At 37.1% G+C, this 27,558-nt stretch overlaps 2 protein-coding genes across 2 annotated transcripts; one reads left to right on the forward strand and one right to left on the reverse strand.

The window, feature by feature from the left end:
- Positions 1 to 204: 204 nt before the first annotated feature.
- Positions 205 to 14,141, forward strand: ttc38 (tetratricopeptide repeat domain 38). The gene is made up of 14 exons (XM_084409683.1): positions 205 to 554; positions 1,087 to 1,164; positions 1,259 to 1,340; positions 2,212 to 2,383; positions 3,043 to 3,216; positions 3,806 to 3,881; positions 4,342 to 4,461; positions 4,550 to 4,609; positions 4,710 to 4,748; positions 8,818 to 8,899; positions 10,699 to 10,864; positions 12,556 to 12,715; positions 12,799 to 12,872; positions 13,714 to 14,141. The coding sequence occupies exons 1-14, from the start codon at positions 525 to 527 to the stop codon at positions 13,799 to 13,801; spliced, it is 1,401 nt and encodes a 466-aa protein (XP_084265809.1). The 5' UTR covers positions 205 to 524; the 3' UTR covers positions 13,802 to 14,141.
- On the reverse strand, positions 13,837 to 27,137 carry tspan33b (tetraspanin 33b). The gene is made up of 9 exons (XM_084409688.1): positions 27,052 to 27,137; positions 26,563 to 26,677; positions 23,509 to 23,566; positions 23,291 to 23,418; positions 21,723 to 21,797; positions 20,834 to 20,929; positions 19,816 to 19,944; positions 15,214 to 15,375; positions 13,837 to 14,459 (listed from the first exon to the last, which is right to left on the reverse strand). The coding sequence occupies exons 2-9, from the start codon at positions 26,656 to 26,658 to the stop codon at positions 14,391 to 14,393; spliced, it is 813 nt and encodes a 270-aa protein (XP_084265814.1). The 5' UTR covers positions 26,659 to 26,677; positions 27,052 to 27,137; the 3' UTR covers positions 13,837 to 14,390.
- Between the last annotated feature and the right edge of the window lie 421 nt (positions 27,138 to 27,558).

Here is a 27,558-nt window from a genome sequence, read left to right on the forward strand (position 1 = left end):
TAGAAACAGGGAACGTGCATATGTTCTTTAGCTTTATGCAGCACAACAACCCACTCCTGATTTTTGCAGTGCCGCCTCTATGTAAACTTTTACTTTTACTTTTCAGACAGACACAATGGAAAGGGAAATGCTCATTTCTGTGAATCGGTTCCTTTGAACGGTTCTTGTAATGATCTGGTTCAAAAAATGATTCACTGCATTCTTGTACGTCATCACGTATTTCCTGACATGGCATGGCGTTCTAAATGTTCTAGTAAAACCTTATAGATAATTGAATTAGTAAGGATAGAACAATGCGTAACTTGGCTAAAAATATTGATAACATTGCGAGTCGGTCGTGTTCGAAAAAGGGCTCTTGATTCAATAATCAGTTTATTGTTTAATTAAGTTAAACAAGAAACGATTTGTGAACCAATCATTCAAACTGGTTTTGTGAACCGTTTCAACCGATACATCATAAGATCCGACTCCAATCCAAAGGTCCCTGAATCGTCATCACTTGTTAGAAACTTGCGCCTGTGAGAATGAACGCCGCTAGTTTCAGAGATTGCAAGGTAAGTTAGAAACTTGTTTTCAATATAGTGCATAAGGGTTTCTCGAGTTATTTTGAGTAGGTAACTTTTTATGGGGTTCTCGAGATAAAAACGCAATGGCGAACTGTAAATCTCTTGAGAAATGTCTCTATAAAAGTGTAAACCTTTTGACCTTGCGGTTAAGGTTTAGTTTGTTTGAGTTTGCTTCATTAAACAACTCAACAGTAGAACGAAATGTTATATTATCACCTGTAGTGCACGTTACAGGCAGGACAAACCTTTGTAAACAACACTTAAACAACACAATGTAACTAATACAAAAACAAAGCAACAGAACGCTGTAAGAACTGCATTGACAGTGAAAATAGGCTTCAGTTTGCGCTTCTTCAGCAGTTTCTATTTCATAACAGATTCACTTCTCCTTGTTCTGCACAGTATATTCCATTTGATATTGTATTTAATATGGCATCGGTGGCACAAAACTAATTCAAGCAATCTTACTTGGCCATCAAATCTCAGTGACACTCCTTATTCTCTGTTGTGCATGTGTTAGGCATGGAAATCAGAGGGTCTGGTGCTGTCCACTAGCAGCAATGAGGCCTGTAAACTATATGATGCTATACTGTCTCAGGTACATACATCAAAATACACTGATTTTAATAACTATGTGTTTTTTTTTTTTTCTGCATATAACTAACCTGAATGTTAATGTCTCTGTTAATCAGTATGTGACCTGGCGTAATGATGAGACGCTGGGAGGAATAGAAGGCTGTATTACAGCTGTCAAAGCTGCAGACCCGGACTTTGGTGCGTGATTGCAACACTGAGCATTGTAGTCTGTCTTGGTAAACACGTCAGTGTAAAATAGGTTGTTTTAAATGTCTTCTGGAATACTTGGTTCTTTATTGGTAAATTGTATTCTGCTGTCACTTTTTTTTTATATCACTTCACAGTGTCTGTCTACAATGGAAGCTTGTATCCGCCACCAAAAATAAAAAAGATAATTGCAACCTTTTTATCTCACAATGCTGACTTTCCCCTTACAGTTGTGAGTTTATATCTCACAATCTAACAATTCCGAGTTTATATCTCGCAAATATGAGTTTATACCTAAACTCGGAATTGTAAGAAAAGAAGTCAGAATTGTGAGATATAAACTCGCAATTGTGAGCAAAGAAAAGAAAGAATTGTGAGTTTTGGAATTGCGAGAAATAAAATCCGATTTTTTTCTCTCAGAATTGCGAGATATAAACTCGAGTTATAAAGTCCAAATTGTGAGATATAAACTCTTAATTCTGAGAAAAAAAGTAAGAATTAAAATTATAAACCTGGAATTGTGAGAAATAAAGTCAGAATTGCACTTTATGTCTTTGCCGTTCTGACTTTTTTCTCAAAATTGTGAGACAAACTAGTTGTAAAGTAGGATTTGCATATATATATATAATCTCTATTGTGAGAGAAAATGTTGCAGTACAATTTTTATTCTATGTAGGAAACAATCTTCCATGTCTTCTCACATTATATAATTTGATCTCAAAATCAATAATGTCTATTCATTTATTTGGTAAGTAACTGTGTAATAAGTGTGGTCAGCTGGTCATTATCGCAAGATAAACCCCTTCAGGTTTATACATTCCATCCATGACAAGTCCTCATTAGTGTGTCCACTGTGCTGCAGTTATGGGTCATGTGATCTCTACTGGACTGGAGTTGGTGGGCACAGGAAGTTCAGTCCTGCGGGATGAGAGATTGGCCAGCGCTGTGAGGAAGACTGTGGAGCTGGCGAACTGTCAGGAGCTCACGTCCAGAGAGAGAAGCCATGTTAAAGCCATGGAGCTCTTCTCTAAAGGGTGAGTTCACATGAAACGGACTAAGAGCTGCATGAGAAGATTCATCCGACGACATTACGAATGTTTCACACTCTAAAAAGGTTTTTTTTTTTGGTTAATTTTAAGCAATGTTGCCTTTGGCCAACAAGCAGTTATGAATTTGTTCTTTTAAGATTCATGCTCCCCCACTGTATCCTTGGGCTGTAAAGAGTGTGACTGTCATATGAAACTAAGTTTTAGCTTGATTAAAGTTCTTGAATAAAGCAGCCTTTTTACAGAAGTTTCCCAATCATTTATGTTCTCAGCTCTAATGAATTAGCCAGTCAAACCACTAGAATTCTGTGAAAAGATCACTTTTAAAAGAGGGTTCAGAGGTGACATACATTTAATACATTTTTGCTGGTAAAACAAAAAAAAATTATCATCTGAAAAGGATCCTTTCAAAATACCAATGGCTGTAATACAGTTGTTACCATTAACTAAAATTGTTTTTGATAATTGCACTAAATCTGAGATGTACAGTAAATATAAGAGAGAAAAAAAATCGCATTACTCAAGCTAAATGCTATCATAGTAGATAAATAATACTAAAATAACACTGCTGAACTATATACATGTCAAATTATTATTATTATTATTATTTTTTTTATGACTGAAGTACATTGAATGGTGTGTTTCAGAGCCCTGCACAAGGCCTGTGAGGTTTGGGAGGGTATTCTGGCTGATCACCCCACAGACATGTTGGCACTGAAGTTTGCCCATGATGGATTCTTCTACCTGGGTGAACAGATTCAGATGAGGGACTCGGTGGCCAGAGTGCTGCCCCATTGGAAACCACATATGCCATTGTACAGGCAGGTGCTCGTGCTCCACCGATGCCAATCTGAATACTGGCTTAAAATCATTTTACCATGTGGTGGTAAAATGATTCTTTTAAAGAATTAAAATCTCATTTTTACTTAAAATCTTTTTTTACTGAAATCTTTTTTTATATATAAAATTATTTGTATTTTATTTTTCATTTTACCAGGTTCAGTTTTTCATACCTAAGATATATTTCAAAACCCAACTTGGTCCACATGTCAAAAACTATTTTAGAAGTGTCCTGAAATTAAATGAATCAAATTAAAGGGAAAGTTCACCCAAAAAAAAGAAAATTATGCCATCATTTACTCACCCTCAACACACTTGCTGAACCCAAAAGAAGATATTTTGAAGAATATGGGTAACCTAAACAGTGGTGGTGCCCCACAACTGTTTGGTTACACATATCCATCAAAATATCTTCTTTTGTGTTCAGCTGAATAAAGAAACTCATACAGGCTTGGAAAAACGTGAGGGGGAGTAAATGATGACAGATGTTTCATTTTGTTGGTGAACTATCCCTTTAAATGTTTAACTAATTTATTCTAAGTAAATGTTTTAATTGGATGTGTTTTCCAGTTATCTTAAAGGGATGTATTCCTTTGGGCTTCTTGAGACTCGTTTCTATGACGAAGCTGAAAAAATGGCAAAAGAGGTAGTATTTTTTTAATTGCATATTCAATTAATGTCATTCATTAGTATTGCTCACTACTTTCCAATGGTATGGCACTATAATGTAAAAAATCACTTATTAGTCTATTAAACATGCATTATTAATTATAATTTTAATATTTATGCGATAAACCTGTTTTTAATGCAGCAGACACAGTAAAAGTGTTGTGCTTGTCTTGCAAAGTTGGTTAAAATAAACAGAATAATATCAGATGTCATAAATCAAATAACATTCACATGTCCAGTGTACTGGATATTTAATATTTTATAGTTCCCAACACAGAATTTTTATTTTATTTTATTAATTACTTAATAACTTAATATTTAAAACAAATATTGAACTGTATTTATGCTATATAAAATGCTGTCTCCCCCCCCCCCCCCCCCCCCTCCCCTGATTATACCATGATTAGCACCATGATTATAATGTAATATTTCTGCAGGGCCTGGCTTTGACTCCTCAGGACGGTTGGAGTGTCCATGCTGTGGCTCATGTCCATGAGATGAAAGCAGAGGTGGACAAGGGGTTAAAGTTCATGGCCTCTACAGAGAAAGACTGGATAGTCAGTTTCAGAAAGATTGTATAAAACATGTGCAGCACATTGTGTATGGTATAATACATATACATGATGTCTTATTTCTCCCTTAAAGGTGTCCGACATGTTGGCGTGCCATAATTACTGGCACTGGGCTCTATATCACATTGAGAAGGTAAGAAAAAGAGAGGCAACATTACATCCACTACAAAAAGAACACAAGTTACTTTTATCCATGTGTCTTTCATGGATTTTTTTTCTTCTTTCTTCCACAGGGGAATTATGAAGCAGCTTTGAATATTTTTGATGAGCAGGTCAGTTCACTACTGTGCTTATGACACTCTTTGACAATGCATTTAAGAAGTGGCATGATACTACTGTGGTTTGCATTGTAATACCATGCTTGTTTGTTTTCTACAATGTATCATGGTATTCTTTAAAGTGCTTTGGAGTACCATGTAAATATCATGGTGCATGAATATGGTAAAATATTCAGTATATATCCAAGATATTTCCATCTGATACCAACTGTGGTACTGCCACAGTACTTAAATCATGTAGACATGTGGTGAATGTAATTAGTCACACCAGGGGAGAAGTGTAAATCCTGTCTTGTGTTCCATATGGAATGTGACGGATTTAAGATGAAAGTTGAAATGATTTAGACAGGAGCATATGGGTGTCAAGTCAAGTTGTTTCCAGGGCAACATCTTTAGACTACACTCTCTTGAATATACAGTATATAAATCATTCATTCATTTACTGCAGGTACACACTGTCAACAGACCATCAGTATATAGAAATTAGAATATTGAAAGCTATCAAACTAATATTAGAGTTAATGCATTCATTTAATAACCGATCATTCTTTACATAGTAAAATCTTTATCTTGAATAGAAGGGTTGAAGTGCCAATAGAATATTTTTACATTCACCTCAGCAGGTGCCTTTAGTCTCCATGAAGGCACAGCGAAAACACTCTTAACTAGAATGCTTTATATTTAGAAAGTTGTTAAAAATGTAAATAACACTGTGATAACTTTCAAAGCCATTAACAAAGATTACATAACTTAAAGCTCAGTTATATAAAGAGCAGTAGTTAATGTAGAGTATATAATGAATCTACATGGTTAGTTAGAGGTTTGTGGACACCAGAACAAAATGTAATGTTAATATGGAGTTGGGTCTCCCCTTTGCTTTTATATCATCTTCCACAGTTCTGGGAAGGCAGACATGCATATCATGACCCCTTTAAATGTATCCCAGTGGTGTTCTGGTCTGGTCTTTGTGCATGTCATTCAAGTTCTTCTAGTAAAACATTTAGTTTTGAACCTCTCTTTGTGCACACCCATTTGTACTTAAAATGTTGATGATTGGAGGAGGGGTGGCTGCCTTATTTAAAGATACATATCAGTGTAAAGAAAATAAATTAGGTTATTTTTCTTCGTTTGAATATCTTTGTTTTACATTGAAGGGCACTCCCAAAATTCTATTTTTAACGATTTATAGATCACCACGATACTCTGCTCATTTTATTGATGATTTTGCTGAATTACTCTCTATTATATCGGTTGATTCTAAGCTGTTTATCATTACAGGGGATTTTAACATTCATATTGATAATAGTACAGATAATAATGCCAAAGATCTTTTTGCACTTTTAGACACTTTTGATCTTACTCAACATGTGAAAGAGCGTACACATACTCATGGTCACATCTTAGACCTGGTTATTTCTAAAGGTCTTGATATTTCTTTTTTGAATCATTTACTACCCTGAATTTGCCAGTAAACTCTGTTTCTATTAAGAAAAGGTACATTAAGGAGAGTACCAGTGCTCAGTTCATAGAAGCTATAGCCAGATCCCCAACAACAGTAAGTGTTGAGTCAGTTGATGCTCTCTTGGATAATTTTAATACTAAAGTATTGAATGTCATCGATCGTGTTGCACCGGTTAAGGTAAAGAGATATATGAGCAAACAGAAATCAGCATGGAGAACCACCATGGTGGTAAACACCCTTAAAAGAGAATGTAGGAAAGCAGAACGCAAGTGGTGGAAAACTAAACTTCAAATTCACTATGACATCTATAAACAAAGCCTTGGCAATTTCAATAATGAGTTATGTAGAGCCAGACAGCAACACATATCGGAAATGATTAATAATAGTATTAATAATACCCGCACTCTATTTATCATGGTTTACAAGCTTATAAATCCAATACAGCAAATAGCATCAGAATTTACATCCACTATGAAATGTGATGAATTTGCGTGTTTTTTTAGTGAAAAAATGATAAATATTAGACGGATTATTAGTACTACACAGTCTAACACTAATTCTCTACCATCACTACAACCACCAAGACATAACTTGGTTACTATGTCACATTTTAATGTAATCGATCAAAAACTCCTAGAAGAAATAGTTAGACATCTTAAATCTTCCACGTGCTGTTTAGACATACTGCCTTCAGACTTTTTTAAAACAATATTTAGCTCTATAGCAGTAGATCTGCACCAAATAGTCAATAGTTCTTTGCAATCAGGCATTTTTCCTACGTCCTTGAAAACCGCTGCCATTAAACCCATATTAAAAAAAGAGAACAATGGATGCTTCTATAATGAACAACTATAGACCTATTTCAAATCTCCCTTTTATAGCCAAGATTATTGAGAAGGCTGTTTTTATTCAACTAAATGAGTTTGTGACTTCAAGTGGTCTTTTAGATAAATTTCAGTCAGGTTTTCGACCACAACATAGTACTGAAACTGCCCTAATTAAAGTTTTAAATGATATACGGCTGAATACTGATTCTGGTCAAATAACAGTTCTGGTTCTATTAGATCTCAGTGCAGCATTTGACACTGTAGATCATAGAACTCTTACAGATAGGCTGGAAAACTGGGTAGGAGTCTCTGGGGCAGTCCTTGATTGGTTCAGATCGTACCTGTATGGTCGGAATTACTTTGTTACCATCGGAAACTCTGAATCTGATAGGGTTGGCATGACATGCGGAGTTCCACAGGGATCAGTTCTTGGACCGCTTCTGTTTAATCTCTATATGTTACCTTTAGGCCAGATCCTACATAACAATAACATTAATTACCATAGTTACGCTGATGACACTCAAATATATATGGCTCTTAATTCAGATGATAACAGTTCAATAGATTCTTTGTGCCACTGTATAGACCAAATAAAAATCTGGATGAATCAAAAAAATTTACAACTAAACCAAGATAAAACTGAGGTTATTGTGTTTGGCAACAAAAACAAAAGAACAAGTATTATTAAAGAATTAGATTCTCGGGCCTTTAAAACCAGGGATCAAGTGCGTAATCTTGGTGTTATAATAGATTCAGATTTGACATTTAACAGCCATATCAGAGCGGTCACCAAAACAGCATTCTATCATTTGAAAAATATTTCTAGAATCAAAGGCTTGGTGCCTCAAAAAGACCTTGAGAAACTCATCCATGCTTTTATTTCAAGTAGGGTTGATTACTGTAATGGCCTATTAACCGGACTTCCGAAAAAGACTTTAAAGCAGCTCCAGCTCATTCAGAATGCTGCTGCTAGATTATTAACCGGGACTAAGAAAATAGAGCACATCACTCCGGTTCTTAAAACTTTACATTGGCTCCCAATCAGCTATAGAATAGTTTTTAAAGTAATGCTTTTAGTTTATAAAGCGCTGAATTGCTTAGGACCTGAGTACATTTCGGAAATGTTTGAAAAATATAAACCAAGCAGGACTCTTAGATCAATGAAGTCAGGTCAGCTAGTGGAGCAAAGAGTTAGAACAAAACATGGAGAAGCTGCGTTTAGCGTCTCTGCTGTACACGACTGAAATATCACAACCAAATGTGTTGATTTTTAAATCCAAATTAAAAACATTTCTTTTTTCACGTGCTTACGATTGAGCTCTTAAACCTAGCTATACTGTTCAGCCTTACAGTTTCTTATGCGTTTTTTATTCCATCATTTACATTTTTTATTCTTTCTTGTGTCTGTGTATCTTGTACTATTATTATGATGTTTTTATTTGTTTCTTTATTATTTTTCTTTGTAAAGCACATTGAATTGCTTTGATGTATGAATTGTGCTATATAAATAAATTTTGATTTGATTTGATTTGATTGCACAGCTATATGCTTGATTTTATGCACCTGTCAGTAATGGACGTAGCTGAAATTGTCAAACCGGTTGATTAGAGAGGAGCATACATATGGTGTATATGAATTAGTTTCATGATCTGTCATTATACTCATTATACAACTTATTATATAATGTAACAATGCTAATGAAAGTTATGACGAATTGTTACCTAGATGTAGAAAAGAAATGACTGGTCATGGGACATTTAAAACCTTTCTCCAGGTTTCTCTGCGCTGTGTGAAGTCTGGAGCCATGCTGGACACCGTTGATGCTTGTTCATTGCTCTACAGGCTAGAGCTGGAGGGTGAGATGTCATTAAGTCTTAAAATACATATTGAAAACAATAAAACCTCACCATCTCTGAGCAGGAGTAGAGGAGTAGAAAAACATTTCTGTTTTTCATCTAAACAGCTTGTGCAGGCTGAACAGTTTAATCAAGGCAGGTTTTGTCTGAAATCTGCACTGGAATATAACGCGAATCTGTTGTGTTGAAAAGCCCTGATGTGGTGTGAAGATCGTGCTTGGCATCATGTGATCATGTGAAGACTGGTGTTAGGCAAGTGTCTGAACCTCGGAAATAAGTGCATTTTTGGGTAAAGATGTTGACCGGTGAACACGGCAGATGGGGGGATGGCTAACAATACAAATATATATATATATATATATATATATATATATTATTATATGCTTAAAAAATTAAACTATTACCCTTTTTAAAAAAAACAATAGTGATATATTCTCTGAAAACTGAAAAAATTGTATTGTATTACACAATTTTGCGTTTAAAGATTATAGGGAAACTGATTAAGAAAATGATTGTTGCAGTCAAGTGACAAAACCTGTTTCTCTTTATGTTTCCTTTTGGAACGAAGTAACAGGAGGAGATGTTTACGGTACATTGCAATCTATGAAGTTCAGTTTTACCCTCTGGGACTCGAGGACTTGTGACATTCCACAGAGAAGATAAATGGAAGTAATAAAGGAGGTCAACATTTGGTTTAAAAAATTACTAAGGTTACAAAAAACCTGCTCCTGCTCCATTTTATTTAGCCCATTTATTGACAACAGTTGAAGACATGATCTCTTTTTAAAGTCTTTGCTGAAACTACAGTATAGTCAGCTTTTAGAATGCTTTTCACAGTTTATATTTTTAAAGCAGCTTTACAGAAATATTAACTAGTCACATAGGACCAGTTTGCACCAGCGAAAACCATTTTTGGCATTATAAAACTACTGTCAGGGTTTACTAAAGACATTTATTGAAAAATTAGCGATGAAAAGTGGACACATTTTGCGGCTGACCTTTATTGCATTTGTAGGAGTTTTCCTTTGAGACACAACATTTATGGGAGGAGAGTATTTAAATAAACTATGCAACGTAATTTACTAAGGTTTGTGGAAATCAATTTACTGGTATTTGTGCCATTATTTAATAAAAAAAACATGTTCTAAAGCATTTTGCACTTGACATTGCTGTCTGTGTTCTTTAATTTTCACATTGTCAGTAGATCATCCGCAGAATTTCCACTCCCATATGCACATTTACGGTATTGCAGCATCACGCTAATATGCCCAGTTTAGTAAATGAAACATGATTATAGTAGTTAATCATGTTTGTTTAGAAAAAGTATTATATTCATTTGTGTTATTAATATAGTAGCCTCTGAAGTCCATTCTAAAGCGTGCAAGCTTACAAAATTACTTGAAACCCTGCAAACCAAGTCACTTTTAACTAAGTTTATGTCTTCTATGAATTAATCTTATGAGCTCAAATGTTTTTGTACTATGCTAATTCACAGGACAGAGTTCACTTGAACTTTGGGAAGCAAACATGAACTTTAGCTCTCCCGTATACACATGCGTATGAATGAAAGTGAATGGATTGTGAAGTCTAGCATGACCGGAAGGCAGAAGGTGCTGGCAGCGGCCAGTGAAGCGTCCCTTTGCTTTCTGGCTGGTGTAGCTGCCGGTAGGCATGGTTCAGAAGCACAGATGAGCTGGGATAGTGGAATGAGTAACTGGATTTGTTTGATTAATGAATAAGAGGCATGTTGTTGGTGCTGAAATACACAACTTTGTGTGTATAAAATGTTTTCTCGGCAGGTGTGAGCGTGAAGGACCGCTACAGAGAGGTGCTGCAGGTGACCCAGCCACATACAGAGGACCACACATTACTTTTCAATGACCTGCACTTCCTCATGGTTTCCCTGGGAAGCAAGGAGAGCGCCACCACTCAGCGCCTGCTGGAGAGTCTGCAGGAACTAGCTAAGTGAGCCGCACGCATTACACAATCCACTCGAGAGATTACATTACAGCCAGGTTCTGCTCACGGATGGGAGTTTGTGGAGGCTGAGTCGTGGACAAATGTAGCGTGTCTTCAGGCTCTGTATGAGATTTCTTATGAATGTCCCTGCTCTGGGAGACTGGCTGATGCACTGCATGCATATTTATTCTGATTTCTCATTACGGCCAAAACAAACGTCCGGTAAAGGTTGTACAGAAGGAACACAAAGTGTATTGAAAGTAAATCCAAGCACAAAAATAAATTTCTTGACAGCGTGCTGTGTTTTATAAGATAACATGAGGGATAGGAATCCTCTGGGAGCTGTATTTGCAGCACAGCATCTGTTCAAAGAAAGCAGTGTTTTCTCAACGAGCAGAATGTTTTTCGTTATCCACGTATGTTCTTTAGGCTTTAAGTAACAATTTTACATACACACACACACACACAAACCTAGCCGAATTGGTTGTCTAAATCAGGCATTTTCAAACTTTTTGATTCCACAGACCACCTAAAATATAAAAGGGAATTATATGTGCTGCATAGATTTACACTGAAAAATCAAAAATATTATAAGTATGTGTTAAATATTATCTGGAAAATATTTTGTTTCTATTATGTTGACACTATTTTTTTTCTACTCACCATTAGACTACTGTTAGATGGATAAAACCACAACAAACAAAACACAACTTTGTACTTGTGCAACTTTGAACTTTGTAATTGATGGCTATCTGAACAGTTTTTATAAAGCCGAATGAAACAGTATTAATATGTATATCATTTCTAAATAAATCTGTAAATTAACCTTTTACGTAATAATATTTTTTCTTCTTTTTTGTCTTATCTTTAACCTTTTCGTGGTTAAATCTCTTGCAGTCCCCCAGTTTGAAAACCCCTGGAGCTTCTTTTATAAAACCTTTCTTAGACCCTGACGTAGCGCTAAGCACTTTTCCACATCAAAGACTGTTTTTATAAATATGAACCTTGGCGTGGATTTTAGCGTACGCACAGATTTGATCTTAGAGTGTGTACGCTAAAATCCTTGCCAACGTTCATATTTATCAAAACAGTCTTTGACGTGGAAAAGTGCCAAGAAGAAGAAGACCTACACACTTTTCCTTCCGGCAGAGAGTCGGGTTACTGCAGTTATTTGGAAATCTAAGCCATTCTTGCCGGGCACCTTTCTGAAGCATTTGACTGGTGCTTTTTTATATGTTAATGACATCAATTAGACGTGGAGATCTGAAACCATTCAGCTGCACACAATTTCACACTTATTTGCGATTTATAAATGTTTAATTCTGGAAGAGGGTGTATGCCCCTTTTTTTTTTTTTTTGTGCATACGTTCGTTCGCTGAATCACAAGTACATACTTTGAGAAATTATTGTAAGGTCAAATGTAGGACGGATTCCACACAACATTTTATAAATGAGGCCCCAGGTCTAAACAAGGGAAAAAAGCCTCTGAAACAATATGATTTTCTTACTTTGTATAACACAAAATAAGATGTTATGAATAATGTTTTCCTTATCTAGTAAAACTTATAGTGGCCAGGGGCTGGTAAACAAAACAAAAAAGTCATATTTGTTGTATATGGAGTGACATACGAATGAATAAGTGATGACAGAAATGTCCATTTTAGCATTAGTCATATGTCTCGGTTTTCCTCCCTCAGAGACCCAGCAGAAAACCATCAGTTCCAGATAGCTGAGCGTGTGGGGCTGCCCATGTGTCAGGCTCTGCTGGAGTATGACCAGGGAAACTACAACCAGGCCGTGGAGCTGCTTAAACCCATCAGAGACCGCTTCGTAGAGATAGGGGGCAGTGACGCACAGGTCGTTCTCCGCTTCACTGCAGTATATGTATGAGATAAGCAGTGTTTCCGCTATAAACAACCTCCTTATTTGTTTCTCTGCAGAGAGATGTTTTCCATCAGCTCCTTATTCATGCTGCCATGAAGTCGGGAGACAAAGAACACCAACGATTTGCCAGGTAAACGTTGTGTTCTAACCCTCTAAGTGGAAAATGGTTTTCAAATAGCTCAGTTGTTGTCTTTTGTGCTTTTTTGCTGCACTTTAAAGGTGTTGTTAGGTTTACAGCTTAAGCTCTATAGACAGTGTAGGATGCAAGCTGACAATTGCCACATTAGCATAATTTGCCCTGTTAACTTCCATTGTGAGTATGTTACGTTTTCATTCCCCTGGGAGAATCTAGAAGATATGTAGCATTTTAAAATCGTTAAGATTTGTTTTAAGTAGTAAGACCCTTTTAGATTTTCCTGAGTAATATTTTTTTTCTTCTTGTCGCTATCTACTAATCTGTGTTATAAACACAGATGTCTTTCCAGGCTGATAAACAACTTTTGTTAACTGAATAGAATAATACATCAGAAGCCATGGCCAAATACCTTGCAAAAAAGAAAGAAAAAAAAGCATTCAATGAACTGGTTTTGAACAAAAGCACACAACAGATTGAAAGTGCACAGTTGGCAGCACATTTTCATATAGTAATCAGTAAAACTGCTATGCAAGGCCACAGGGTTTCCATTAAAGATGAACCGTCATGTCAATTGATGTGCTGTCCACGGATGCCAGGTATTTGTGTGTAATTCAGTTTCAGACAGAAATTTACATATTGCATTTCGTTAGTATGCAATGCTCATAAATCGAAATTCTTCCAAATTTCAAACTCCCACCTGTTCTACACAGGTTGCACATAAAATGAAGTGCATGTAAATATTTGTAAAATGCCTGATTTAGACAGCAGTGTTGTCCTGCAGGGATTTTCTTGGACACTTTCTAAGGAAGCAGGCGCTGTTGTGTTTTGTCCCTAGATGCATGCTGACTGAGAGAGACGCAGTGCGGCCAAACTCCCTGCTCACAGACCGTCTGATCCAGAGAGCCCACTCCTTGCATGTTTAAATTCAGACCCTATTCCCAAAGCACTTTACACCCTGTTCTCTGGTGGTTTAATTACAGGCCGCTTTCCGAACTCATTTAACTGCAGACATCAGATCAGAGAGCCCTGTGTACAGCCCAAGAGTTTGCACTGAACAAAGTCTTCTGTTTAATGGGTTCACTCTACCGACTATGTCTAAATGTTAGTCTAGCCTCTTCCATTGCATGACATAAATTAAATGGAAGTGTGCAAGAAATCCCTTGCAAAGATATTTTGCATTACATATTATTCAAGCCCGAGCAGTATTTCCTCTCTAGGCATTTAACAAATGACTGTGATTATTCAATAAAAATGAACTTACAAATTCAAAAAGTCTGGAGGCATATTTGTAATTAAGAAATTCCACAAGCTTTACAAACAAACCTTTTTTTCTTTTTCTTTTTTATCAAATAACAACAATATGTAAACCAAAATAGAAAATGAATAAGAAAATGCTCCGAGGCAGAGTGAAATGAAACTGAGAAGAAAATGTGCTGTAAGTGTGAGAGCAGTCGTTGCAGAATTGGAAGCATCATTCTGTGCATTCAGGTATGCTGTGACTGTCCGCTGCCTCTACAAGACGGATCCGATCTCTTTCCGGATCTCAGAAATGAGGATCTGAGACAGAACGATGCCTGCGATCTATAGATCAAACAGAAGAATTGTGTCAGGACAGCAGTGCGTTTGGAGAGAGGATCATAATTTCAGTTTCTACCCAACACCCACTGAAAAATGTATGAATGGAAATGCAGTGCATTGCATTGAATTATATGGAATAAGCATACACTCATTTCGAAAGGACCACAATCTTAAAAGGGGATATATGTGTATAATTCAGGTTGTCTATCTATAGGCCTATCCTCAAATATATAAATGATTAAAAAGGTCACGAACATACATTATGATGTATTTTCTCATTATTTCAGTTCAATTCAAACGTTTAACCGTGTAGCTTTAGCAATGGTCAATAGGTATGTGTAAAGGTTAATATTGATTAACAAAGCTGCCATGACTGCCATAATTCGCCAATGGTTTCCTCATGATTTTTATATGTTTTTCTTTATAAATTACACACACCCATTTAAAAAAATTCAAAAACATTTAAGTAACTAGATAAAAATGTTTGGGGTGTGAGTGTGTGTGTGTTTTGTGCAGAACAAAACGTCCAAGTATCGTCAACATTATGTTTACCTCCGACCTTCAAATTTTGAGGGAACCACTGGAAAATTAGTCTTCCGGGTTTTGACATCACAGCTGCACCCACAGATAGCATATATCTATGTCTGCACCACCCTATTCAGTACAATGCTTATTTCTGCTGTACTAACCAATCAGCACCCATGATCAGAAGACCCAATGCGTTTTGAGAAACTGAAATCATTTAACTGAATGTTACCTGTGGTAAAGCGAGACCCAGAGTCAGCGCCCCAACTAACATCAGGTGAGATTCAATCCATGTTACAGCTCTATCTGCACAGCCCACCGGATAGATAGATTTAGTGGCGTCCACATAGTTCTGTGTCTGAACCCCAAAGCCACACATGGTGTTGATCACAGTCTGAAAGAGTAAAAGAGAAGATGTTTTTGTCGTTACTGCTTTGTCTCTTCAGATGTTACTAGTCTTTAAGCAGCAGGGGGCAGTAATGTTTTAGCCTCATTCGTGTCATGTTTGCTTAATGCGTCTCATTTGAAATCCATAGTTTACACATACAAACGTGATTAATTAGTAGTTTTGCTCAAATGAGCAACACCATTAATACTATACATATTTTGCCATATTTCTAGGGACCAGAATATTATCTGGGGAGATTCTGGACCAGTAAGCAACCAACCACCCAAAATACCTTAGCACAGTAAAAACACCTGCACACATTAGCAACTGCATAAAAGTGTCCCGAAAAGAAGTACACATGTAAATGAAGTAAATTTGTACAGGTTCTTGGTGCTTTTGATTCTGTTGTTAATGATTTTTCTCATTCCTTTAGTCTGGTATTTTGCATGTTAAATGTTACAACCATGGGCAGTTTTTGACACCTACAGTACCCAGACCAGCTGGATCTTTTGACTCGACTGCGTACTACGTAATCTAATGGGTCAGGGCCAGTCATTTCCCCCTCAGCTTTTTACAACTTTAGTGTGAGCATTTCACCATGCTTTCTGACATCCTGCGGGTGTTGAATTCCCTTTTGTTTTGTGGGTTGCTGGTGTAGAATGCAGGTCACGGTCATATCTATAGACATATCCCGTTTTCAATTGAATATTTGCACCAGGAATTTACTTAACATTGTGTGGTCTAATTATAAAGACCTTTCTACAGAGATTTTGCGCAGCTTTCAGTATTCATCACTGATAACAAAAAAAAAAACAAAAAAAAAAACCTACACATGAAAGATCATTTTTGTGTCTGAACGGGGATAAAATACCACTTTCAACAGCATTTCCAAAAGTATATTTTGTGTTGATGGTTATGCATCCCATTAATAATGCCATGATTCATTTTCATATCATCTGCCCTGCCATAGAGAAGTGCCATTGTCTCCATGTGAACAGCTGTTTGGATGAATCACAGATTTTTTTGTCATTCCTTTTGCTTCAAACAACATGTTTGAATACTGTAAGACAATTAAACCTATAAACCAAACAGCTTTTCTCCCTCTGCATCATAAATGTAGCATAGTTCCTCAATTTCCTTCTGTTTTTGTTTGAAAGAATTGCATTTCGTTCTCTCTGACCTGTTTAGAGAGTGTTTATCCAGCAATCACCGTAGACATTTGCCAAGGGAACAGAGACCATAATATTTAGGTCTGCCAAGGAGTCGCTCTATATCGGTGATCTATGTTCTGTTTGAGTATCTTATCAGCATTTAGACACGTCTCACGGATTGAACTGAAGCACACATTTAGCATTTCAGCCAAGCAGCTGCTTTGGACGTCATGCCAAAATGGCACCGCTCGGTCATATGCTGCCTTTTGAGGCAAGAAAGCAATTCAGAACACATCAATTCTTCTCAAATTGCTGCTATGACAACTGTGTAGAAATTGAAACTTTGAATTACTGATACGTTTGGTAAACCCAATCTGTTTAACTTCACAAAGCTTTTATAACAGGGGTTGTAATTAGCGGCGCAGGCCATCATCGTTAAAGATGAAGGCCCAAAGGACACTCTGAATCCGTCTTTCATGGCACTTTGTTGCAGAGTGCAATAAACCAATGAGCGCATACAGTTTTGCTGAGCTGATGAGATGAAAAATAATACAACTTTGCCTTTGCGCTAATGCTACACTACAAAGACTGAGAACAAAAAGGGTGGGATTGTGTTGAAATAAAGGATCAAAATGAAGGATCACTGTATAACTGAACTGTATAACATACAGTTAACATGGTTTTTGCCTGCATGTGCTACGCTCGCCACCTAGATGCTAGAGTGTTTTAGGTGGTTGCCTGTGTTTTGCAGTGGCTAAAGCGTTCTGAGTGGTTGTTAGCATGTTGCTGTGCTGTTGCTAGGATATATTTGGGGGTGGGGGGGTTAGTTGAAGGTGGGCTCTTTTAACATGGACCAGTACGTCTATGATGTTTTGGGTCCTATAAGCTTATGTGGCTTGGGTCCACTGGTTTCCCACTGGTTTTATCATCCACTAGGTGAAAATTCTTATTTCTTAGAATTTTCTTTTAATGAAACTTAGAAAGAGCTACTATATGAGCTGTAGAAGTAAAACTTTCCAGCAAATCATTTGTATGTATGCTTTAGGTGTCCAATTTCAGTGTATGCACAATTGATTTTCAAAAAGATGTATATGTCACATGTTTGTTCTGTTCTGGTTTATCTCTTACCTGTTTCCTTTGTTCCCATTTTCCCACCACTAGTTACTTATTAGTTCATCAGTTGTGTTAACTGTTCTTAGTTGTGTTAATTATGTCCGAATTCACAGTACTCATAAAAGAGTAGGCAAAAAGTACCCGGATGACCTACTAGTTCCGGTGGGATTTTAAAGTGTGTATATGATGGACACTTTACTATCCCATGAGGTCACGGGAGAGGATATGTGAATTGCAGTGAAGCGACATAACTGACGCTGGTAGGTCACATGATAATGACAACATGGCAAATGTAGTACATCCAGTTTAAATTCATACTGTATAGAACGTATGTTTTTAGTGGTCGTGAAGTAATTAGTTATTCAAAATAAGAACCTACTCAAGAGAATACGCAGTTTCGGACGCAGCCTGTGTATTTAAAGTCACCGTGCGACCGACTTTACTTCTGGATTATGACATACTTTCCTTGTGAAATGCCTGGGTGAGAAAAATACAGGGTGTGGCTTGTTTTTTTCCCGCTGGGAATTGATTGGATCAGGAAAAGTGGGCGTTCCATTCAGCTTGCTGTCAAAGCTCTCAGCAGACTGACAGTTGAAAGGGATGTTCTACTCAGGGGGCCAATGTTTCAGAAAACATTGAAGCTTCCCCGGGCGCCGCCATTGATTAGCAGACCATCACCTGCTGTTAGCATTCCATTGACTCCCATTCATTTTGGCGTCACTTTGACAGCGGATAACTTTACATCTGAGGCATTTAAAGACTCCATTTGTCCATTATTTATTTCTAAAGAAACACGAAAATGTATAAAAGGCTCCATTACCTTGTATCTTACGTTATGCCCCCGTAAATGCAGTTTTTGTAAAAATAGGCTAACAATTGCGTCATAACCACGCGACTCTCTGTCGCACAGTAGAGAGATTACCGTATGGACAGGAGGAGAAGCTCGCGGGCAATCGGGGGGACGTGGAGGCAAAATGACAAAATAATTAATCAGAATACTTAGCAAAAGTTTCTCCTGCTGCTAGCTCATGGACAGCTCCTACTCACACTCTCCGTCTCTGCAAGTTTCAGAAGGGAATGATTCAGATTTCTCTTGACACAGCTACTAGAAGACAGACGGGTTGCTCAAGTCACATCTACGTCGTCAAGCTCAGTTTGAGTCTGCGCAGTACGCTCGGCCATCAGGAAGTGAGTGCTTCTAATTGACTTCACTTTTCTCCATTGAATCCAATGTGTCCATTTCTTATACTGTCCATGGTTCTACTCAAGCCGTCAAACACGTCATCAAAGAAGGAAGGCCATTTTTGATCAACTTGCACAGATAAATTGTTCACCACAAGACTAGTAATGTGCGCTAACAAAGTAAACAGGGTCAAATTTGATTTAATGTCGACTTTAAGCCCTTCGTTTTTCTCAGTTCTTTGTTCAGTCTTGTTTCTGTTATAGTGGTTGTGGTGTTTTTTTCTCAGATTATCTCCTGCATCTTCCCTTTGGATTGTGTTTATTAAAGACTGTTTTGAATTCTCCATCGCCGTGCGCTTCATTACAGCCACTCAGCGTGAGAGTATCATGGTTTCCACAAAAAATATTAAGCAGCACAACGGTTTTAACATTAATAATAATAATAACTAATGCTTCTTAAGTACCAAATCAGCATATTATAATAATTTCTGAAGAGACTTGAGTTGCTGAAAATTAAGCTTTGCAATACAGGAATGTAAATATATGAAAATATATTGTGAAATGTTTCACAATTTTACTGTTTTTCTGTATTTGATTAAATAAATGCAGCCTTGGTGAGTACAAGAGACTTCTAATAATTAAAATATTTGACCGACTCCAAACTTAAATGATATAGCCTACAGTGTTATTTTCATTCTCCCAATATATGGTTTTCCAAGGTGATTAAACCATTACTGTACATCTGTTGCCGCCATGAACATTTGAGAGAATGTTTTAAATTTAAAAGGGTGAAACTAGGGTATTATAAAACAATATTGTAAAGTTAAAATGTAATTATAATGATTCAGAGCTTCAGTCGCACCAGTGCAAAGCAACTCATAAAGCGGCATGTGAATCCTCGCTTCACACAGATCTCATATCTGCTTATTTGTATGTCCATTTTAATTTATTCATAACTGCAAATTAAAGATCGGTCTGCGTATAGCTGGTTTAATCTCACCTCTTCTGGTAGAGGAGTGCAGCATGAGAAGGGAACTGAACACCTCTCAGTGCTGGGGTTTGACGGGGTGCAGTTGAAGTAGAGGTTCCAGGACCAGTCGGTGTAGTTGTTCCAGCCACAGCATTTGAACTGCAAGGAGCAGCGAGGAAGGAAGAGAGAGAAAATAATATTTTTAGACACTGTCTCTCAGACCACATATTCATCTCCCATCCGCTGGAGCCATGACAATTTTCATTGTGAGGAGGACAAAGAGGAAGGCATATCATCTAAAGAGACAGGAGAACATACTGTGCTGCATTGTAGAAGAGAACATTTGCTCATTTTGAGTTAGGGTTAGTTAGTTGAGTTAGAGTTCACATTACCATATTTACCAATCTCAGCACTGTGGTTAGGGATATGCAGAGTTGACCAAAAAAATGAAAAAGTTGCTTTTTTTTTTTTTTTCAGAATGTCCAAGCTGAGACAAGCTACGTAAATGACAAAAAGTACCATAGCATTGGTCCAGATGATATAGAAATGATAAGAAATTAATAATTTTATTCAGAAGCATTAAATTGATGAAAAGACTGATACAAAAAAAAAAAATCCTATAAAAAAGTGTCAAGGTTAAAAAAAAAATGAAAAAAAAAATTAGGCAGCACACCTGTTTTTTTAACTAAATCAGCATATTAAAATTATTTCATCATGTGACACTGAAGACTGGAGTAATGATGCTGAAAATTCAGCTTTGCCACCACAGGAATAAATTAGATTTTAAAATATACAATAATAATAAAAGTTAATTGAAATTTCACAATATTAGTGTTAAAATAAATGAAGCCTTGGTGAGACTTCAAAAACATGCACCCCATAAATGTATTTGACACAAAAATACAATACATTTTGACAGTAACAAAGCAAGTGTATATTGATTTTTGATTGGAGAAATGCACATGACTTCATATGGTGCCTGGTATGCTTTAGCATATGGCCAGATGCATTTTAAATCTGCACCGTCTGCACAAAATAAAACCCCTACCTCTTTTTGAATGTAGTCCATTAGGTTTTGAAGGTCCAGGTCATCTCGATAATCCACAATGGCTTTTTTCACGAATTTCCCCAGAGCATCGCGTGTCTGTGAACATGACACTTCATACAATCTAGCCACCAAATACATTTCCATACGTACCTAAAAATCAAACACTTACATCTGGGTTGTATATGCATATGTAATTATGCTACGGGAGACAGGTCGACAGTGCTAATTCACCATGGCGGCTCTAACAGCATATGCTTTAGTGTGGTAATGAACTCTTGGGGCCCCCCTGAGCTCTCTCCTTCTCCCCTGTCAGTTCCTCTAACGCTGGCATGTTCAAGCACCTCTGAATGTCATTAACAGGAAGACTCCAAGAAAGCCTCCAACGAAACGGAACATTTGGTCCCACTTTGATGTGGCAAAGCTCTTTAATCATTAAGCAGCGAAGACGCTTGAAGCATCATCGTTAAACTGCCCTCCCAGTTTAACGGTGTGTGCTGCGAAGTACAGTGTGATGCAATACACACGACCTTCTCCTGGACTGTAGAACTTCAAGATTCCACTCGAATGATTAAAGAAATAGTAGACCGATAGGAAACTCTATAGCTAGCCTAGAATTGTTGTTACGGGTAAGATGAACAATGGAAGTGAATGGTGAATTGCTTTTAAATGGACTTGATATCCCATGAGATGGACTTAGAGACAGATGACTGCTAGAAGAGGTTAACCCTCCCTAAAAAAAGCCGAAGCCTAATGTTACAATTAATCTTTAACGGTCCTCAGTGTATGAAAGTCGGAACAGTAAAATACTTCATGTGATAGCCTGTATTCCATATCAGTGCTGCAGAAAACACATCTAGTTTATAAACTATGGTTTCAAGTGAAAGCTCACCTGGTCAGAGTAGAAGAAGCCCAGGATTGCAATGGCCATTTGGTTAAGAAAGACCAGGGTGAGACTAAATGAGAACTAGAGAGGAACAGGAAAGAAGATTTGCTTACTAATGAACATTGTTTGTAACTGCTATTTAAATAAAGGATCAAATTTAACTGATAAATAGCAGATATATGTACAGAGAATACTGAGGCTAGTTGTCACACTACTCTTTGTGCTTCACTGTGTAGGTTTATTTTTTTACACTTTACCTTTACTTTAACGCATACATGGGGGCTTTAGTGACCCGGGACGTCATTCACTACCCTCCTCCTCATACATTTTTTTAAGTAAGACATCAACCTTCTTAGTATTCCTCAATCAATTAATTATAAACAATATAACAAGAAAAAATTAAATAAAAATATAAAAGAATGCCTGTTTTCCAATTAATTTCAATTGTCAATAACTTTCAGTTAAAGAATTGTATGTTGCTATAACTGTAAGTATGCTAATTGAATCTTTGATGACTGAATAAGTGCAATTCACCTTTATTCCACAAGGTGGCAATGTCTGATACACAATGATGAAGTGACGTTTCACTCATAGTTACCGCAGGCAGAAAACAAAAGAATAGGAAGTATCATCAGCAAAACTTGAAATGGCTCAGCGATTTACTGCAGAGCAAGTACTGAACGCAATCAAATATTAGAGTCACTGTCTCTTGATGGTGGATCTGGTGAAGAAGCTGTCAGCGATCAAAATATTGATTTTGAAGATGTTGAAAATGATAGTTTTGAGAATATGTTTAAGATGGCGAATATGAGCCAGATGTTGAATGTACTGGGGAATGAGCTCTGACTAGGACAGTGATGATGGTATAAAAAATCTGCTCAAACTGAACCCTTCCAAGCTCCAAAAAGTAACAAAATATGCTTTATTTTATTATTCTGAAATTGTTTCTTTAATATCAGGAGAGTTTTATATTATCACATCCGTGTTAAACATAGATCCGTGTCGCTAAAGACCGGAATATTTAATAATGATTGGCAAAACATTCATGCATTTAAGGGTTATCGAAGGTTTTTTGAAGTTATCGAACATTTCCACCATAATTCCCAGAGAGAAAAATAAGACAAATGTGGGTCAGTAAAAACCATAGGAAAGTGACTTTCCTCCGAAAGTGACCTGACGTCATAAACACGACTTCCCAACTTGTAAATACGAACTTCCCAGAAGGACTTGAAAGCACCATTATTTCAGTTAGTTGCCAAGGCAACATTTTTAAATCGTTTAGTTTAAGTTTTTATCTAATTACCTATATTTATATTTTATTGTATTTCAGCTTTATTTCAATAAACAAAAATGTTTTTAACAATTTTAATTTTGATAATCATAATAACCCTGAAATATGACATGTATCATATTATATAATATCATAACTTTTTAGTCCCCAAGATGTGACAACTAGCCCTGGTCTTCCCTATATGGCTATATTTTAACTACTGAAAAAGATGAAGGGTAAACCTTATTTTTAAGTCACTTTGAATAAATATGTTAATATGTGTAGTAATCAAATTTCTGCTCACAATTTTAAGGAGCCGTATATTTTCCCGCAGAGCTCCGATGCATCCACAGAAGGTGATGAAGAACATGACCACCCCCACCACAATGAGAATCACAGCAGGATCAATGAGGAACGTGTCACGCACTGTGTCTGTGGAGAAAAAAAACCCCGCAGAAAACCTCTTAACCTCGTAACTGATCCACACACATCTGAGGAACACAAACAAAATAGTTGTCATACCTGTCGCTTTTTGAGCTTTGGCATATACCCCAATGGCTACAATAAGGAGAGAAAATACCTAAAAACAATTAATAAACATCAATAAATAACGTGAAATAATCAACTACACAAAGTTACTTTATACACTTTAGTTACACACACTCATATAGGTCAGATACATATATTTTTCTTTAGAACCCTTTTATTCAATACTTTTTGCAACCTCCTTTTGCCAAGATAACAGCACTGAGTTTTCTCCTATAATGCCTGAAGAGTTTGGAGAACAGCTGACAAGTGATCAGAGACCATTCCTTCATAAAGAATCTCTCCAGATCCTTCAGATTCCCAGATCCATGTTGATACACTCTCCTCTTCAGTTTTCTATAGGGTTCAGGTCAGGAGACTGGGATGGCCATGGCAGAAGCTTAATTTTGTGCTCAGTGACCTTATTTTTTTGTGATGATTTTGATGTTAGTTTTGGATCATTGTCCTGATGGAATATCCAATGGCTGATTATAAGATTTCTAGCAGAGGCGGTCAAGTTTTGATTTGATCTGTTCATCTGTTAATATTTGACTTTGCCATGTCTCTGAATAAGATGTCCTGGACCTCCAGCAGAAATAAAAAAGGCCCTCGACATTAAAGATCCAGCAGTTTATTTAATCGTATACAGTATGTGGAACTTTTTTTATCCCTGTGTGCGGTTTGCTGGCAAAAAGCTTTTCTTTCTTTAGTTTCATCTGACCATTGAATCCGGTCCCATTTGAATTTCCAGTAGTGTCTGACAACTGAATATGCTGGAGTTCGATTTTGGATGAGAGCAGAGGATTTTTCTTTAAAAAAAACTCTCCCAAACAACTTGTGGTGATATAGACAAGACTCATCTATTTGATGGTCCTTGGAGAGTCTTTGGCCACTCAAACTATCCTCTTCATCATGCTTTAAGACAATATAGACACACGGCAGATTCATCGCGTTTCGTGTTGATTGGAACTTCTTAATTATTGCCCTGATGGTGGAAATGGAAATTTTCAATGCTTTAGCTATTTTTCTTACAGCCACTTTCTATTTTGTGAATCTCAACAATCTTTTGCTGCGCATCAGCACTATATTCTTTGGTGATATTCTTCTGGGGCCGTATTCACAAAGCATTTTATCTTACCACTAGGAGTACTCCTAAATCGCACTAAAAGATTTTAGCTAGGAGTTTTCTCTTAAAAGTTATTCACAACGCCTTTCAGACCTACTCTTAGTAAAGAAAAATGACAACTCCTAAACTAAGAGTGAGTCTTTGTTGCTATGGATGACGTCATTACTCATGCACGAGCTTGACTGAAGTGACCACCTTGATTGGCTGATGATTGTAACGCGGGAATGATTCCAAACCCCTCCCCTACCATGATGATTGACAGGTGACAGGTCTGAGAATGCGTGCGCTACACAAGTAGTGCGAAGGACAGAAGATGATGAATAACTGAATAAATAGCCTAAATGAATAAAGAGTAAGGAAAAACAAATAGCCTAGTAGCCTAATGAAACATATGGATTGATGCAATATCTTTGCAACATTATTGAATTAATCTGTCACTATGCCTCTGCCTACGTTTGCAAAGAGAAGAACATTTTAATTTGATTCACAATCAAACGTTACAATTAGTTTACATGCAATGAGTAGCCTAGTTTTGCTTGTTGTTGGTGGCGTTATTGCATCCCTAGTTATGCCTACAATGCAAAATTGTTCCCTCGCGATTGGAAGCTCCTGTAGCCGCCGCGTACTCATTTCAAAACATCGCAACGTGAAATGCCACAAAAAGCGGTTTGTGAATAGGTCTTAGTGAGTTAGGAGTCCTCTCGACTTCTTTTAAGCTGTCCCAGGCTTAGGTGCTACTTTTAGGGCTAAAATGCTTTGTGAATTACTCTTAGTCAAAAAAATTAGGAGTCCTAAAATTACGAGAGACACGCCCATTATTTTTAGGAGTTGCTCCTAAATTCGCCAGTTAGGAGCTACTTTTAGCCTTAAAATTCTTTGTGAATACGGCCCCTGATGATTAATGGAATTTGGCCTTTGTGTTACCTTATATTTATACTTTTTGTGAAACAGTAAGCCATGGCTGGACAATGTCATGTTCCTAGTCACCCTGGTGTGCTTAAAATTGTATAAATACTTCAGATATACAGTATTTCACTCATAAGAATTTCTAGGGGTACCAATAATTGTGGCTGTTGTATATTAGAAAAAAGAAAGAATTTCATATGTGATTTTCCCCCCACATTCATTTGTTTTACTTCAACGAAAGGTTTGATTTGTGATTTTTTTTCTTTTAAATTAAAGATCAAAAGGTTTAACAATGCATTTATATTTTCACAGCCTTCTTTGGTCATATTTACAAAGGGTGCCAATAATTCTGACCACGACTGTATTGGTTTCTCCACATACATTATTACTTTTATAAAAAAAAATTAAACAAAGACTGCATTCCTGGAGTTATACTGTATAAAATATAAGAGTCTCTGAGCAATAGGCTGGTCCTGAGACCCTGTTGGCATTGCTTGAAAAAACCCTTTTGTGTCATTATAAACGTTACATTAGATGTATAAATGCATTAGTTCCAGTGGGAAGTTTACAGGAAGCCTGAGAGTCCTGAATGAAAGCATAATGTGAGGCAATGCAGTGTGACCAGTTCTTTATTTTGAATGACTGTATCACAGTCAATGCGCTGATAAAACACACCACAAACACTACGGACAGACGAGGAGAATGAGAACAGATGCTTTTGTTTTGATTGCACGTTTCTTTGGGGGATTCAAGCCTTCCGCTGCATCATATTCTGAGATTACATTCTAAAGAATGGCCTTTTTACATGAAGTTCCTTACAATTGTATGCAAATAGAGTGTTTTCCGAAACGAGTCATGTTGTAGAAAACATTACGGTTGCAGCAGAACAATTGCGACAGCGAGTCTAAATTACACCCCCTGTTTTATTCATTTCAAAGCTGGCCAAAGCGCTTATGTTCTGCAGCCTGGAAATATCCTGTCCCTCAACAAAACCCATTTTGGAAGAAGGCCTTACTTACCCAGAATAAAAAGCTGAAGAAGAACAGGAAGTACCGAATCCAAGGGTTGACGAAAGAGAACATTTCCGTCCTGGTAAGGCTCATCTGCCTATCCATTCTAACAGATTTTTAGAGGCTGAAGACGATTAAAAAAAAATGTCAGCGATGCCAAACAGACATGCCATCCACCATGTAGCCTATAGGTTTCAGTCCGCAGCTAAACTGTTGCCCAAAATGGACTGCAACAGCTGTACATGTGGACTGACTTGCCGCATAGTTTAGTGTCTGTCGAAATGGCCAGAGCACCACGCTACATAAAAGCTGCCTTTGGATGCTTTGAAAAGCTCCGTTCCATTGTTTTCTATCGCCAGTGTGGACAAGAATTTGCAGTTAGGCAAAACAGACAGGGCTTTTCCAGTGTTTAGTTTCAACAATATTCCCCTCTGTCTAGGGTAATAAACACACTTTGAGAAAGAAAAAGAAACCTTGAGACTTCAGTGAATCAGTCACCTGCCTGCTCGCTGGTTCAAAGTGATGACTTTATTAGCAGGGCTTCTGCGAGACTCTTGGTAGATCAAGGTCTTGGAAACCAGGGCAGGCAGCACAAGCACTTCTCTACTGCCGGAAAGCTGTTCTAAATATAAATGACCCATCATGAAACTGTAGTTTCAGGAGTAGTGTGGACTCTGCTGGTTGTCTGACTGCCTTTTCCCAGCGGGAGCTCTGCTGTTTCTCTGGTCTGCATCGGTAAAGCTCATTGAATCCTTTATTCCTGAGAGGCAAAGGACAATCAATCGGGTTGTTGAGAGTCTTTCTCACAGGTTTATTGCTACAGGCCCTGAAAGGTTTTTTTTTCTTTGAAAGTTTGGAGACAAACCAGTGTAGGCCTACTTTATGAGATCTAAGACATTGATTTGTTTGTTTCCGCCCTCCATTCACAATAATTGCATCCTTTGTATAATTTTCTATCATAATACTCGTATTACCATTCAGATGCTACTCAGCTTTTAAAATGTA

This window comes from Rutilus rutilus (assembly GCF_951802725.1).
Source record: "Rutilus rutilus genome assembly, chromosome: 5".
NCBI classification, from domain to species: Eukaryota; Metazoa; Chordata; class Actinopteri; order Cypriniformes; family Leuciscidae; genus Rutilus; species Rutilus rutilus.

Excerpts from the sequence above, each read along its gene's own strand:
- tspan33b (XM_084409688.1), bottom strand. The coding sequence starts at position 26,658 with ATGGATAGGCAGATGAGCCTTACCAGGACGGAAATGTTCTCTTTCGTC. Across the intron at positions 19,945-20,833 it reads TGGACTACATTCAAAAAGAG|TTCAAATGCTGTGGCTGGAA; the intron begins GTAGGGGTTTTA and ends TGCTCCTTGCAG. Across the intron at positions 14,460-15,213 it reads TGGGTCTCGCTTTACCACAG|ATCGCAGGCATCGTTCTGTC; the intron begins GTAACATTCAGT and ends TTTGATCTATAG.
- ttc38 (XM_084409683.1), top strand. The coding sequence starts at position 525 with ATGAACGCCGCTAGTTTCAGAGATTGCAAG. Across the intron at positions 8,900-10,698 it reads CTACAGGCTAGAGCTGGAGG|GTGTGAGCGTGAAGGACCGC; the intron begins GTGAGATGTCAT and ends TTTTCTCGGCAG. Across the intron at positions 12,873-13,713 it reads GAACACCAACGATTTGCCAG|ATGCATGCTGACTGAGAGAG; the intron begins GTAAACGTTGTG and ends TTTTGTCCCTAG.